The 14894-nt window shown below is 40.0% G+C and overlaps 1 protein-coding gene across 1 annotated transcript in view; it reads right to left on the reverse strand.

The window, feature by feature from the left end:
* LOC104623385 (receptor tyrosine-protein kinase erbB-4) overlaps nt 1-14894 on the reverse strand; it is a gene marked incomplete at its 3' end in the record, with an annotated part of 113577 nt that overhangs the window by 44386 nt on the left and 54297 nt on the right. Inside the window, exons 11-13 of the mRNA XM_010290460.1 lie at nt 12765-12858; nt 11089-11243; nt 4840-4914 (exon numbers count right to left, since the gene is read on the reverse strand). Coding sequence (XP_010288762.1) covers nt 4840-4914; nt 11089-11243; nt 12765-12858 — 324 coding nt within the window. The remainder of the gene's footprint in view (nt 1-4839; nt 4915-11088; nt 11244-12764; nt 12859-14894) is intronic.

Consider the following 14894-nt stretch of genomic DNA (forward strand, 5'->3'; position numbering starts at 1 on the left):
GTTCAGTAGCAGCACGTTCTCACACAGAACAGGGATTTCTCTATCAGTCTGTCCTAAAGCAGATCAAGTCTAAGCTCTATCCAACCCGCAGACGCAGGACGAGAAACTGCCTGTTTTTCTAGTTTTGATTCTTAAAAAATAAAAATAAACCTGTTTCTTCAACTGCTTTGTTCTGATACAGCATCAGAAAGCTCCATATTAAAAGTCTCTCGAGTAGCATCTTTTGCCAATCAAGTAATGTAGCTTAGTTTGTACTCACAGATCCTAATTTTCCTCTTATTTTATACAAAGATTCTTTTCCTCTTCCCCTCCAGAACAACCATAATTATTCTATAAAAATACAGAGCATATGGAACGCTTTCCTCCAAGCAATGGAACAGAGCGCCATAAAAGCAATTAACATTAACAGTTTATTAGAGGAGGTTTCCCTTCCCCATCATCTACTCAGAGCTGCTGTGAAATTCTATTGTAGTCACACTGTGCAGGGGTACAAAGCAGCTATGAAAGGATCTGCCTGCATTACACAGGGTTTACTGTTAATTAGCTCTTGTATACACACACAGTACATAAAAAGAGCTTTTTTGTTTAGGAAGCGATGATTTGTTGAGAGGACGTCCTTTGTTGATATAAAGCTAGCATTAGGATTGTAATTTCAGTTAACATCTACACATCATTTTATGTAACCACTTGACAACGGTGGTCCTGGCTAATTAGTTTCTTTTAGTTAAAAGCAAAATGTGAATGAAATTTTCTTAGGGCATGAAGAGAGACATCACTTTACTCAGACCAGTAACATCAAGGTGCTAGTTCTTTCCTATCATAGCCACCACATGCTTCACACCTTCAGATTTGCAATCTCTCATGCAGCGGAAAACAGAAACTTCACTCCTCCTTTGATGACCTCTCCTCTCTTAGTATTAAGCTGAAGGAATCATCGGAAGGATGAACACATTTAAAAATCATATTTTAAGTAAAAACTTTGTCCACAGCCTAGCTTCAACAACTGAGTTAGCCAAATGTTTCTGGTGGACTTGGGAGCAGGGGAGTGCAGAAGAACCAGCCTTTCATGACTGCCTAGAGTAATTTTCTTAATGAACAGCACAGTATTATTTTTACAGTTTTTCAATCGTCCTTTTAGGCAATGGTTACCCAACTCTTTGAAGGAGGCATACTCCTCTTTTTGCTCTTTGTTCCAGAGCTAACAAGTATGCTCTTCCACTCAAAGAAATCACCAGCTACAATTGTAAGAAGGTACTGAAAGGATGAGTGGCATTCTAGTAAGGGGCAGGAAAGGAGGACAGATATCTCCTTTGGGTACCCTGGGAAATTCCAGCCTCCATCTGCTTTCCATCTTTGCTTTGGGGATTTCTAGGAAAGGCTGATCCAGAAGGGGGAACCCAACTGTAGCCTTACAGTAATAACCTAGTACCTACTCCCCCCAGGCAGAGAACAACAGGAAGAGCTACGAGAGGCTGAAAAAGGCCAGAGCATAAGGCTCTAGTCTCCTCTCTGCTCCCTGGGCTGAGATTCTCAGCACGGCAGGGAAGGAAGGAAGGGAAGAAGGAGACCGAAAGGAAGACAAGAAGTGATGTTCATTACATGCCAGCTAAGGACTCCACCTTGCATAGGGAATTCTCTGCTGGCCTGTCCCATTCCTTTGGGCCTCTGTGTCACCTGAGCAGCCTGAAGAGGTCAACCAGAAAACCTGCTCAGCAAACAGACTCCGTGAATCACACGAATTACAATCAGACAACATTGTGATAGGAACGCCATGAATTAAACATGGTACAAATACAGGTAGAATATGTCACAAATGTGAGGAAAGGCTTCCCCTGCCGTTTGATTTCAACTACAGTAAATCAAGAGCTATAACGACAATAACCAGAATTTGCAACTAACCACAAGCCGGAAGAGGTACTCATTTCTCCCGTGACTTCTAACTCCCTTAGAGTTGGAACTCGCAGTTAAGAATACAGTGAAAACCTTTGTGACGATAAATGGAACACATGAAAAATAAGTGTGGGTCCTAACAGGGGAAAAAAAAGGCACGTAAGATCCAGCAAGTAACCTAATAGTCATTTGAAAAAATCCATGAAGTAGTATAGAGGAAAAGGGCTAAAATAGCCCTTATACGTGGCACTGAGCTGGAAACAGGAAAAGAAACAGGTTTCTTGCATCCTCTTGGGACAGAACTCTATTGAAGCTAAGGGTTTTAAAAACACCAAACACCTATGCCGAAAGACATGCAATGCCAAAAGGATTTTTTTCCACATAATGTAAGGGACCAAACATAAGCAGAAAAAACGAACTTTCGTCAGTCATCTGGAAAGCAAGCCATGTGATGCACATCGGATTAATCTTTATTAAACACGACAGTAAGAATCCCTTTGCTATTCTACCAGACTCTTACAAAAGCCCTCAAGTCAATGGATCATGGCAAAACCAATTTGCAAACTGCAAAACTGGAAAGAAAAACAATGCTGGTATGGAAACAGGTGAAGATGAGAAATATCTCACTGTTGTGGTTAGAGCCCCGTTCTCACTCTCAGCTGCCTGAAAAAGCAGAGAACCCTGCCCTTCAACTCACTGCTAACTCCCATCAATGGAAAACATTTAAGTTGATGGATAAGGGTAAAACTGATTATTAATTATTTTAAGGTCTGTATGTCTAGGGAGCGCACACCAATTGTTAAAGGGATATGAAGAAGGTTCTATCTGAAGTGAAACACATCCACTTTTGATTTACACCCCTATTATAATAAAAAGTATCACTTTTGCCAGTGCAGTTTTGTCCATTTTTAGCCCAAACAAAATGAACCATTTTCATAGGGTGAGGGGAAGCACAATTTCACTGATCTAATAAACACAAAGCTATGAAATTTCCTTCTTTGGCTTGAAAGTGAAAGAATACATACATATTGACATTTAAACACTTTTCCTAAAATAAATCCAGCAAATTTGGAACAAAGGAAAAAAAAAATCCATCAGATCTAAAGGAAACATTTGATGGTCTTCCTCCTCAGACTGAATGGAGCAGGAAATTACTCACTTGAGCAGAGTAAAACAATTGCTTTAATATCCAATCCTCTTGATAATTTGTTTTACTACCTTGACAGTTCACAGAGACAAAACCTATGATTTACACATTGTAAAAGCCAAAATAGGCACTGCCTGCTAACACGTGGCTTAAGCCTGGCACCCTACTAGACAACATTTTCTTTAGTGTTGTGTCATCGCATTTGAGGTTCCACTCCTTTAATTCCACTTTTAAATACAGGGCCCAATCTAACACCCACTGTGATTAACAGCAGCCTTTCCATCAAATTCAGTGGGTATTTGGCAGTGCCTCCAGAGACTTTACTACCACCTGAACATTTTCAATGCAAAGTAAGTTTTGGAGTTATACCACTTGAATCAAAGAGTGAACAAGGTCTAGACTGGCTTTTGGGCTAACAGAGGAAGCTAGACCGAGAAGCCTGTACTGCTGTACTACAGACAAAAAGTTGTCTTCCCAGTATAAAGCCCTTAATGTTCCCTCAAAACCTGATTAAAAATCCAACTGATGAAATACATGTTATTTTTAAATGGGTTACTAAAGCAAAGAACTTCAGCATGGCCTTCATTCTCCATAGTTTGGTAAGCCCCTTAACTTATGCAAATAATAATACCTTTTCTGTATTTGTGCTTTGAGTAAAGCTCACAAAATAGGGTCCTTTGAAACTTATTGCTTGGTTTGGGCAACTAAGTTTGGATGAGTCCCCCACAGAAGTGCCTCAAGCTGGATATCCCAGATCAGAAAGATTAAAAAAAACACTGAAATACTGGAAAACACCATCTTCTTCTGTTGTTTATTCTTTGGTCCATGAATTAAGTCAGAACCGATATTGATTTAAATAAACAAGTTTACCATTTGACAGCATTTAAAGAATACTGTTTTTGAAGTCTAAGCATGTTCTCCCTCAACAGCTAGCAACAGGAATATGCACGTTAGGTACACAACTAGGAAGGAAAGGCAACCTTAAAATCTTTTCTTAAAGACAAGGAAAAAAAACAAAGTAAAATCCTTAATGAGGTGAAGTTGATTGAAATGATACATTTTCCATCCAGCCTTAGCTCATGACAGTAATCCCAAAGCCTGGAAGTCATACTAACCAGTTTGAACTTAAAAATAAACAAACTCAAATGGCGGTGAAGGTCTTTCATGAAAAAGAATGCTGAATACAACTGGAATATTTTGGGAGTCCTCCTACATATAATTTGCTTTGATCATCATTACTGAAAAATAAAATTACAATTTATTTTTTTAAACAGAAAATGAAAAGAGAAGATCAAAAAATAGTGTTATGTAACTTAAGAAAGAAATTCAATTTTGCTGAAACATTTACTTTTTTCCAGAGAAGAGGTATGGAAGAAAAAGCTTCATTTGCTTTTAAGCTCTGTCTAAACAAAACAAACAAACAAAAAAAACCCCAAACCAAAAACACCAAACAGGAAAAAAGGAAATTCCAATTTAACCAGAATTTTCACCATATTTACTTCTAGTAAAATTTCATCAAGAAGCATGTATTTCTGCAGAAAATTTCAGAATTGAATCCTTATTAATTTAACCTAAATATAAAATTTAAAAAAATGGCATTTTCTAATCAGCCTAAACGCATAAAATAATTAATTGGCTTTCAAATGGAAAAGTGTATTTGGATGTTCAGAGACATATCTTACTTAAGGACAAATTATGTTCTCCCCATAACCGGTGTTTCTGAACAAACTGGATAGTATAACGTTCCTATGGTAACCAGGGAAGGACCTTGCGTACAAAAATGGAAAAGTGGTGGATGTTACCTAGCATGTTGTGGTAAAGTGGACTGTCGTGTCCATGGATAGTAAATGCAGTCATGACTAGCGGGACCTCTACACCTGCAGGCAATTACAGAACAAAAGGCGTCATTTGCCATTCACAAGGACATGCACACGCATGCACCCTTGTCCACACGTGGAGGATGGAAGACACACAGGGAACGATCACTCAGCAAGTACCTATCCATCAGGCCGATGCAGTCCTCAATACGTGGCCCTATGCACCTGCAGCAAATCCAAATTGAAAATAGGGAGAGAAAGAGAGAAATCTGTTATTCACAGATCCAAGAAGCAGGAATCCCCTCTTTGTGACACATTCTTCATTATAACTCTCAAGAGACCAAAGTCACCACAAAATTATAGCTTGTGACAAAAAGCTTGCAATGGAACAGTAATAGCAACATAAACAGCACTCCAAGGTTGGACATGTCTTGGCTCAGACAACACTTCAGGCAGGTTTCACCTGCATATGTGGGAGTCCTGACAATAGAGTTGCTTTTTCTGGGTGTTGTCTGAATCATCAAACCAGTCATTACTGCACAAAAGCTGTTCATTTGCAAGATGAGACCTCCAGGAGCACAATGCAAAACTTTTTTTCTTACTGTAATTGATGCGATTGTTCATTCTGTTCTAAGTTCCTAGCTAGGGCAAAAGCATAAATATTTTGGAAGCTGAGTATACTTTTATCAAGGAAGCTCAAGGATGAACTTCCAACAACAAAAAGCAGAGTAAAGTGTTGTTTGCTGATTCAAGCATTTTTTTCTGCTTTCCTTAGATGCTGCCAAAAGTCCTACACCTGCAAAATGAGCAGATGCTCACCAAAGGCAATGGAAATGCAGGGAATCACTTTATGCAGCACCACTAAAGCACAACTAGGGGGCAAGAGTCTGTCTGCAAAACATGGATATGTGTGGATTTTCCTGGTCCTCAGGAAGAGCAATAGGTGAAGTGGTGTTCTGGGTCCTCTGCATTCAAATAGCAAGTCAATGACACGTTTACACAGCAGTCTGGACTCTCACATATGTAATGTTAAGCTTTTAGAGACAACCTGACACCCTTTAGTGTTGCACACCCAGCTACTCCCTCTGTAGCCATGGGGAGTATCCAGCTCTCAGCATTTTAAGGAAATCAAACCACCTAGTTCAACTCTTTAACTAAAGATCTCAGAACCTTTTTAATAACAAGCTCTTCGGCTGTACATCTACTACAGGAGCAGGTGATCTGACACATCAGTAGACTGAAACACACTTCTGTTGAGGCATTTTAAATTTAAGGTCTGATCCCCAACTCTTTTTAAAGTCTCTCACTTTCAGTTTGTCTTTGATAGAGGGATATGCATGTCAAAAATCTGAGAGAGTTCAAACATGCTCCCATGAGATGATCTTTCCACTTCACCATCACTTCCACTCATCAGCTTTTGCTGCATTTAAATGAGCTATCAGTCTGCCATTATAAAATAAATTCAGTGATTTCAATTTCCTCTTACTCGCCCACCAGGGAGAGAGAATAATAGTGAACCTTACCTCGTCTGTTTACTTGAATTGTGACATGCAAACACACATTGTAAGGATTTCCTCAATAACGGTTCCCTTCAGCAAATGTGCAGACATAAAAAGGATTCATTAAATACCCAGTTGGACAGCTAATGCATAAAGTGGGAAGGGTAAATTTAAACGCGATTCAAAAACTTAAGAGAGAGAACTCTTGATGGGTGTTTTTTGAAATTTCAGCTGTCCTGGGCTTCGGGACTTCAGAATTCAGGACTGAGTGAATTCTAACTAGTCTCAAACATATCCAACATTTCTTCTTTTCATGGCATTCTCAGCAATTTACAGAAAACCAGTTCAGTAGAGAAGGAGGCTGAAAAAAGTTTTTTAGGTCTTCCATTTCCTAGTGTGTCACGAGAAGCTGAGCTCAGACTCTTGCTATAAATAAAAAGGCCCTCTTCAAATTAGAGGTCTGAGAGCCCATTACTAGTTCAGATACCTGACAGACTAACATAAAGAGTCTATTGTCTTGGAGTCATTTCACATCTGTACATTTATTCTCTCAGACTTTTGGAGAATAGGACTAGAATCCAAGAAGAGAAAAATGTTTGGACCTCACCCACTCCAAGTTGAACACCATTGATTTTTATTTAAACCTGTAATCTTCTTCAGTGGATTTCACAGCCCCAAACAGAAAACTCTGTCCAGGTGCAATTTCCATTACTCCCGGGCATGTTAACAGTTTCCTACTCTCTGACTGGCTGTCCTGATTACATGCAGCAAAGTACAATACTGTGTGAGCAATGGCAATATCTATTAACAAGTTATTCTGCACCACCAAGTCATCAGTTATTTTTCCTCTGGAAGTAACTTCCTTGGTTTCAGGCTTTTTGACACATATAAGTACAAGCATTACACAATCATACATCACAGTGGTATTCCATTCACCCCCAGGGTTCCTTCTGCTTTGAGTCTGGATGATATTTTCATTTTCAAGTTTGGTCTGTAAAATGAGCTGGTTAACTGATACATGTCAATTTATTAATGATATAGTCAGTACCTTACAACAGTCCAATACAGCTTATACAGAAAATTACACTTGGAGCTCATCCTAGCTTTACTGTTAATCATCCTCTGAAAGAAAATGATGAGTTAAAACAGTTTTTGAGCAGCTTTAAGTTTTGAAAATTGGTGTAACATCTGCTTTTTCCTGAAACAATTGTTTTTCTCTCTGTCACAAATATTGTCTTTCATCAACTTTCCATAAGATTGCAACCTGGGGTCTTAACTGTTCACAGATGTGGCGTAGCGAAGTCACTTCTAGTCAGATGAAGTCTCAGAAATCTTTGTCATTAGAAACAAACAAAACTGATTGTACAATGTCATAAATGGATTAACTCTGGACAGGAGAAAACCCTGGTTGCAGCAATGACCTGGTCATCCAACTATTGGTTTGGATAAAGCTAGACAAATCAAAACGAGGGCGTTACTTAGCTAACAGGGAGCGTATACTGATGGTGGCAGCAACAAAGTTGAACCGGGGCAGGGGGTAGGAGGAAATTCTGCATCAACAACATAGTAATAGATTCTTATTCAGAGTTTGTTGCCACTGAATTTGTACTATTGTTTGTTTCATCTGGAATTCACAATGCCTTCCTAAAAATACACCTAAACTTCAGGGGCAAGACAGTCCTACTGCCTTCAATTCCCTTCTGGACCACACACGTGTTGATAAGGCTCCCATGACTTTGCTGGACTTGGCTTAGAAGGATAATAAACTTCTGGTGAGGAGTGATACATTTCCTTCAAAAAGTTGTGTGTGAAAATGCCTTTCTATGATGAGGGGTGGTGTCCAGTGAGACCTCCCACTTGTGTCTTGCCCAGCAAGGAAGCAGACTGTCAAATGCTATTATATAATTAGTATTTTATTTCTCTGAAAGTGTTCCATTTTGGCTAGCTCTGCAAGAAGAGATGCCAAATGCTTTCTGACTCTCCTGAATTAAATGGGATAGCTGTCTCACATGCCTCAGATCTGCTCCAAACTGGCTTCAAGTAGCTGATGTTTATCATGGGGATGCAAGGCCAAAAGCACAGTTGCTGCATCCAAGGAAGTAACTCCTTGATAGTTCTCTTAGTCAATATAAGATCATTAACAGGGCTGGATAATTACACACCTATTAACAGAAGCAGTCATTATACTTGAATAAGGGAGGAGAATGGTGTTATAAAATCTCACGCTCTAGGGTGTAAAGTAATCATCTGCAAGTACCATGGCGAAGTTGTGACAAAACGCTCACAGAAAACAGGGAGGTGGGACAGGTATCTTCCTTGGTGACAGCAACGGGTGGGAAGACTAGAAACAATGTATGAGAACTAACAACCCATTTTAGCAAGGACCCCGATTCAAAGAGAGCAGCACTGCGGGAATGAGAGAATACTGCACTGGGAGCCCTGCTCTGCACCAGCTCAACACTTTTGACGAGTACCCAAGCTGTACTGCGAGGGCACAGGTTTTATTCCAGCAATTGATCTGACAGAGAGGAGAACAGACATGCTAGATGAAGTAGAATTACAATTTCTCTGTACCATTCAGTCATGAGCCAAATATCAAGATGTTCCCTCCACAACCTAATTCACTGAAGGATCTTGACTGAGGGGAATGTAAATATTAATTTCTAAAGGAAGGGTTTGAAACAAGGGAATTCAGTAAGGAAGGAGAAAAGGAGAGTAGCTGCTTTCCCTTCTTTCTGTGGGCATATTCAGCCCCTGACAACGTTGGCAAGAAGATGAACAACCCAAAACCACCAAACATCTGGGGAAGTCATTAACAGTTTCATTAACATAACCACATGCCAGAAAGTCCTTTTAGGAACACTCAAAAAGAATACCCATGCTTACCCAGATTTGGGGGTGGTGGGGTGTTGTTTTTATAAGGGGTGACAAAATACCTAAGAATAGACACATTAACCCTTTGATAAGGGGATGAGGATTTCTATGAGGAATAGTATTTGACTCATGGCAAAGGGGTAACTCCTCATGTGGGTGATAACCACACCCCTTTGCCTACGTAACCCAGGTGAGACCTCTGGCTCTTTTACTAGTGGTACTTGGTCATTTCTCTGGAGTTTGAAAGAATGAGGCATTCTTTCACCTAATCAGCTGCACACACAACAACAAAAAAAAAAGGGGGGGGCGGGGGGGAACTGAAAGTTCAAGGATTAAATGGCAACATAATTCAGCATAAAGGAACCCTGTGTCACCAAGGATTGCCAATGATTACTGGCAAATTCAGTTACGACTGCCTAATGCTCTTCCTATTTGTTTATGAACTAGAATGTCAGATTTTCATCACAAGGCATAAAAGCCTCCCTTCTTGATCTCGTTCTATCCAGGGAGATAAAAACAACCACCCGCTTGCAAAATAATGACACATATGAAGTGGAAAGGCACAGAAAACATTCTGCTCCTTCCTGATCTAGGAGAAACACAGCTGTGCTATGAAGATTAGCAACAGTAGGATCAGTTAGATCTCCCCAGAAAAGAGGGGGAAATGGGAAGAAGTGTTGCATCCTGGTCTTCTGAGAGGCCAGCAGAGTTGCAAGGCACTTCTTATGCAGGGTGGGCAGTAAATCTACCATCTGTAGCTGGGCCTGTCAGATTCAACCAGAATTGGCACTTCCACCATCTATTAAAGCCAGGACCAGAGCTCCTGAAGTGAGCTCATCTTTTCATATTGTTTCTTCTTACACCCTTCTTCCACAGTAGCAGCATTTTTCTTATTGTGTAACTGACTTAAAGGGGAAGACAAATCTGTAACAGATCCTGGCTGTGTCTTTGTGATCTCACTCTCATTTCCCTAATGGCTCTATTGTAATTAGATTTGCAAAACCAGCAAAAGGTCTCATTCTGAATGGCAACAGCTGTTGACATCAAGATTACACTGAATAATTTACTGGTTTAATTTTAGCTTCTAAACAATAAGAGCCTCTTGTCAAAGATTATTTCACTGGCTAAAGTTTTATTCTTTTTTCCCCTGGCTGCCTCTCCCTTTCTTTGTGTGCTGGACACCACCAACTGTCTCATTGAGAAGACATTTATAACTTATGTGGACCATGCAAAATGATAGTTGTGTATGTGACTGCTACTGTTTTGTTGCATAGATTCCTGATTCTGGCTTAGGTACATGGGCTGTAAATTTCCAAAATGTAGTAAGTGATTTTAGGCACTTAGGCAGGACTTGAGAAATTGATGCTCAGGCTCCTGTATAGAGTCTGGTTTCCGACAAACCTTTTGCATCAATCCACATATGAAAAAGAGGGCAGTAACACTTTCGTCTCACGTAGTGTTACTGGGCTAGTTTGTCAATACCAAGGAGCAGAGATGAAAATTCTGTCAAAAAGTAAATACTAAAAATACAGTAATTTTACAGGCCTACGCTTACGTTAAGTGTCAATGGCAGCATTTGCTACAAACCAGTGCTAGCTAGAAGGAAGGATAAATGCACAACTGTGGAAAGTTGTTCTCTATGCTTTTCAAAAGGAGTGTAAGCTTTTTTCCTGATAAGCTGCTGGACATTTGTGACTGGAACCTGAATGTCACGAGATGCTTGGAAATCAAAGGTTACATTACTGCTGCACACACTGTTTTCAGGAGTGAGACAAGTCCTTTACTAAGCCAAATTGTATCTTACTCATGATGTGCTATAAACAGCAAATAGGATGGCTCACTTCACAGAATTTGCACTTACCCTTGGGTGCAGTTTGGATGACATGGATGGCACTCACGATCCTCATCAGCGTATTTGAAAATGAAGCTGTTGGCCCCCTGTAAGCCATCAGGACATTTTTCCACACAATTTGGACCATCCTTAAAATGGAAACACTTTGTGCAGTGGTCAGGTCCCTGGAGAGTGTGGAATAAAGAAATGCAGCACATTCAAGTTACTCTGTCTTTTCCTGCTGCACTAGAATTGCAGGTCCTAGCATGACAGCACACTCAGCAAAAACTGTAGTAGCATCTCCTTCCTAACAAACAGTGAGTTAACTGCATGCTTCCAGTCTCTGTCAAGGGGCAGCACACATGTAATCCTGGTGCTTTTAGCCATAAACTTACTCTGCAGAGCATGAGACTGAATTCCAGCTTCTAAACATGTTTCTCAATATTACTGTTGTGCTTAGCACAATGGACTTCAAGCCCACTTTAATGCTGAGCAATTTCCTCCAACACTGATCAATACGGAACCACATTTGAAAAGCAACTGCAATGGCCTTTCAGTGGGATCCCCTAGCTCTGCACTCCAGAATTACTTGCCACACTGTCCCCTCCCTATGGTATCTGGTTACAACAATAGCAAAGAACTACAAAGTCTACTTCTTCTTAATACACATGTAGACTAGACTGTTAAGAACTATAAACCAAGGCTCCCAGACAACGTAAAAGTAAAATTTTAAAGCTGTGATGATAACCCAGTGTGTAATCAAAACTGGTGTTCAGGTTGGGCACTGGTCTAGGGTTTTATGTCCACGAGCTCTGCTACAAATCCGCATTTCCCTCAGGGGCTGAACACTTGAAACATTAGCTCCGTGCTTTATGGTTGTGTTGCATAAACAGTATTGCAACAAAAATGATGATGAGAATCATCGTCAGCATAATGCCTTTTTTTCCATTCAGTGGGTAAGTTACAGAAATAAGGAAATTGAGTTATGGGTTAAATTTTCTCAGTGATGAAGAGCTAAAATACAACAATAGCCCAGAGTACTTGTGACTTTTAATCTTGGCAATATACAAAAGACCAAGAGAAAGAGACAACTTCTATCTCACAAAAGAGCAATAATCTTTAACAGAAGACTCACCGGCCATTATAAAAATGGGAGCTGCGGTTAACATTCATTTACAATGCACGAAAAAAATTCCCTATAAAAACAACCTAAAAGTCTAACCTAAGTAAAAAACCCCCAAACAACATATTGTTCAAGCTTGCTGAGAGATTGAAACAAATTATTCCCACACTTTTGAGTATGTCAGGGGGGAAGGTAACTGAAGTTGTAGAAGAACAGGAGAGAACTTACTATAAAGAATGAAAACATTTATAAAAGAGGGCACTCATATTGCATATGTCCTTTAAAAACTTTGTGCATCTCTACCACTAAGGCATTAAGACAGCTCAGGAAAGAAAAGGACACTACTTCTTAAACCATTTTCTAAAAGAGGCTGATCCAAGGAAGTTTATTCCCAGCACCAATTTAACATGAGCAGAATTCTTTACCTACATGAAAAAAAAATCCCTACATGCAGAATATGTGTATTTTCTGTCTTTATTAACACTAATTTTCAAGAGCTGCTTTAAATTCTACAAGCAGAAAATGCCTGTGCTTTAGCACACTTTAACAAGGTAGCCCGTGATACACTGAATTTTGTTCTTACCGGCCCATAGCACGTGATCATATTTTCTTCCATCTTTTCACACTGGGGATCACACTCCACGCAGACAGAACCGTTTGCAAATTCTCGAAATTCCCTAGGAAAATATTGCAGGCAGGTTAGGAAAAAGCAAAAGCGAGACTGAAAAACTGAGGTAAAATGGCTGGCTCTTCACCTGGTGGAAATCATTTCAGCTTCACCAAGGTCAGCTGACTGTGCCAGCTGAGATCACTTCTGTTAACAGCTTTATGCTGCTTTGCACCAGCTGAAAACCAGGCCCCATCAGCAACCTCATTCCCAGGCAGGTGAAGCAGAAGTCATCTTGTTTACCAGTATAAAACTAGCGTGTTTTTTTCTCCTCTTTCCTTAAGAAAGAAGGACTTCATTAACAGGATAAAGCAGCTCATTTCTCAATTTTTATTTATGGAATTGTCCCTCACAGCTCAGCTTCTGGAAGCCACTTGTTACATGTGAGACATCACTATCAGACAGAAAAGGATTAGAAAAAGCATTGATCACAGCGCTTTCTTGTTTTAGGTAAGTCTCTGTGCACACTCCTGTTTTAAAGCTCATTCTCCAAAAGACTCATAACTTTTTCATCAACAAGATGAAAACAGTTCTAGACTGAGGTCTGAATCTATAAAGTATCAAAACAAATCCTTTTGCTCATTTATTTCATGTACCTACAAGAAACTATCACCCAAGTGATTTTTTTTTTTTTATTAACCACTTACAAGAGGTGGGAAAAAAGTAGTGATAGTAAGTGGTATTTCTTCCATCAAACACCAAATATCTCATTTCAGTTTCCAGTTGCCACTCACAAAAAACCCGTTAGCACCTTCTCAACATAATTCATCCCACCTTCCTCTAGGCTGAGATGAACTAGCATCTGAACAGGTCACTTCCCTCCCACTAACCACAAAGAGATGTAACTAGCTCAGACTGGACACCTAAGCTTTACAGATGGATCCCATCTTGTTGCATTAACCAGTTAAAATATTTGCATTAAAAAGTTCAAGTGCTGCACACACATGTTAGTGAGTTCTAGTAATATTCAGGTAAAGGTGAAAGCCTCTGTGCTTAGTTTATCCATGTTCTCCCTCTGCTCCTCTACGGCCATTAGGATCTATTGCAACAATACAGCCGAGGAAAACCTCACTTGACCATGGCAAGGGAGCTCACCCTTCTCCGGCTTTGGAGATAGAGCTTTCCTGTTGAGGACTAAAAGAGAAGTCAAATACATTCTGACCTTACCCTGAAGTACTGTTGCTGCCCTGAGAGATGAACATGCAGAGCTCTCAGACAAATGAAAAGCTTCTCCCCCAGCCCAGGTCACCAATCACTTCAAATATTTAAGAAGGAACTGAGCCTGTGATAAGTGTAAATACCATTCACTAATCAATACAGATCAGAATTGGTACCAGTCTGAGGGCTGGTCATGAAAGCCTCCTCGTGATCTTACTGCGATAGGCTTCACAGTGACACCAGCCACCAAATGTGGTCCAATATATTCTGGTGCACATGAGAACACAAGCGTGGTCTGCAACTCTTTTTTTTTTTTTTTTTTCCTCCTTCTTCGGGGGGGTGGGGCACAGCTTTTCAGCATATAAAACCGTAGTCTGACAAGAGGTTTTTTGCATGCATTGTCCAGGTAGAAGAGTTTATTTTCACGTATCTATGGGAGATCATTCAATACTCTTTCCATAACAGTTACATGAGTTGGCATCCAAGGCAGGAAAAGAAAGAGAAAGAAACCATACAGTGATCTTATTTTCAATTAGCAGTATGAGCTCAAAAAGAGAATTAAAATAATTTAGGTTTTTTATCTTGACCTTTTAAAAGAGGTGTCAGGGACCCTGCTATACTGTTATATAGGAAGTCAAATTCCACCTGCTTCCCTCCATAGCCTAATTATGAATTTCTCTGCTGCAGCTAATATAAGCAGCTCAGCTCTATTTTTCTGTCATAAGCCCAATTCAGCCACCATGGCTGTGCCCTATGTAGGTATTCGTCCACCCATCCTCCAGAAAAGATGATGCACATGCATGAATGGGGGAAAAACTCACTGGTTTTATTATTTATATCTGCGTGTACATATACATAGTGTATTGGGGGGGGGGGGGGAGGAGGCAG

The sequence above is a fragment of the Phaethon lepturus genome, unplaced genomic scaffold (assembly GCF_000687285.1).
Source record: "Phaethon lepturus isolate BGI_N335 unplaced genomic scaffold, ASM68728v1 scaffold19457, whole genome shotgun sequence".
In the NCBI taxonomy this organism is placed as follows: Eukaryota; Metazoa; Chordata; class Aves; order Phaethontiformes; family Phaethontidae; genus Phaethon; species Phaethon lepturus.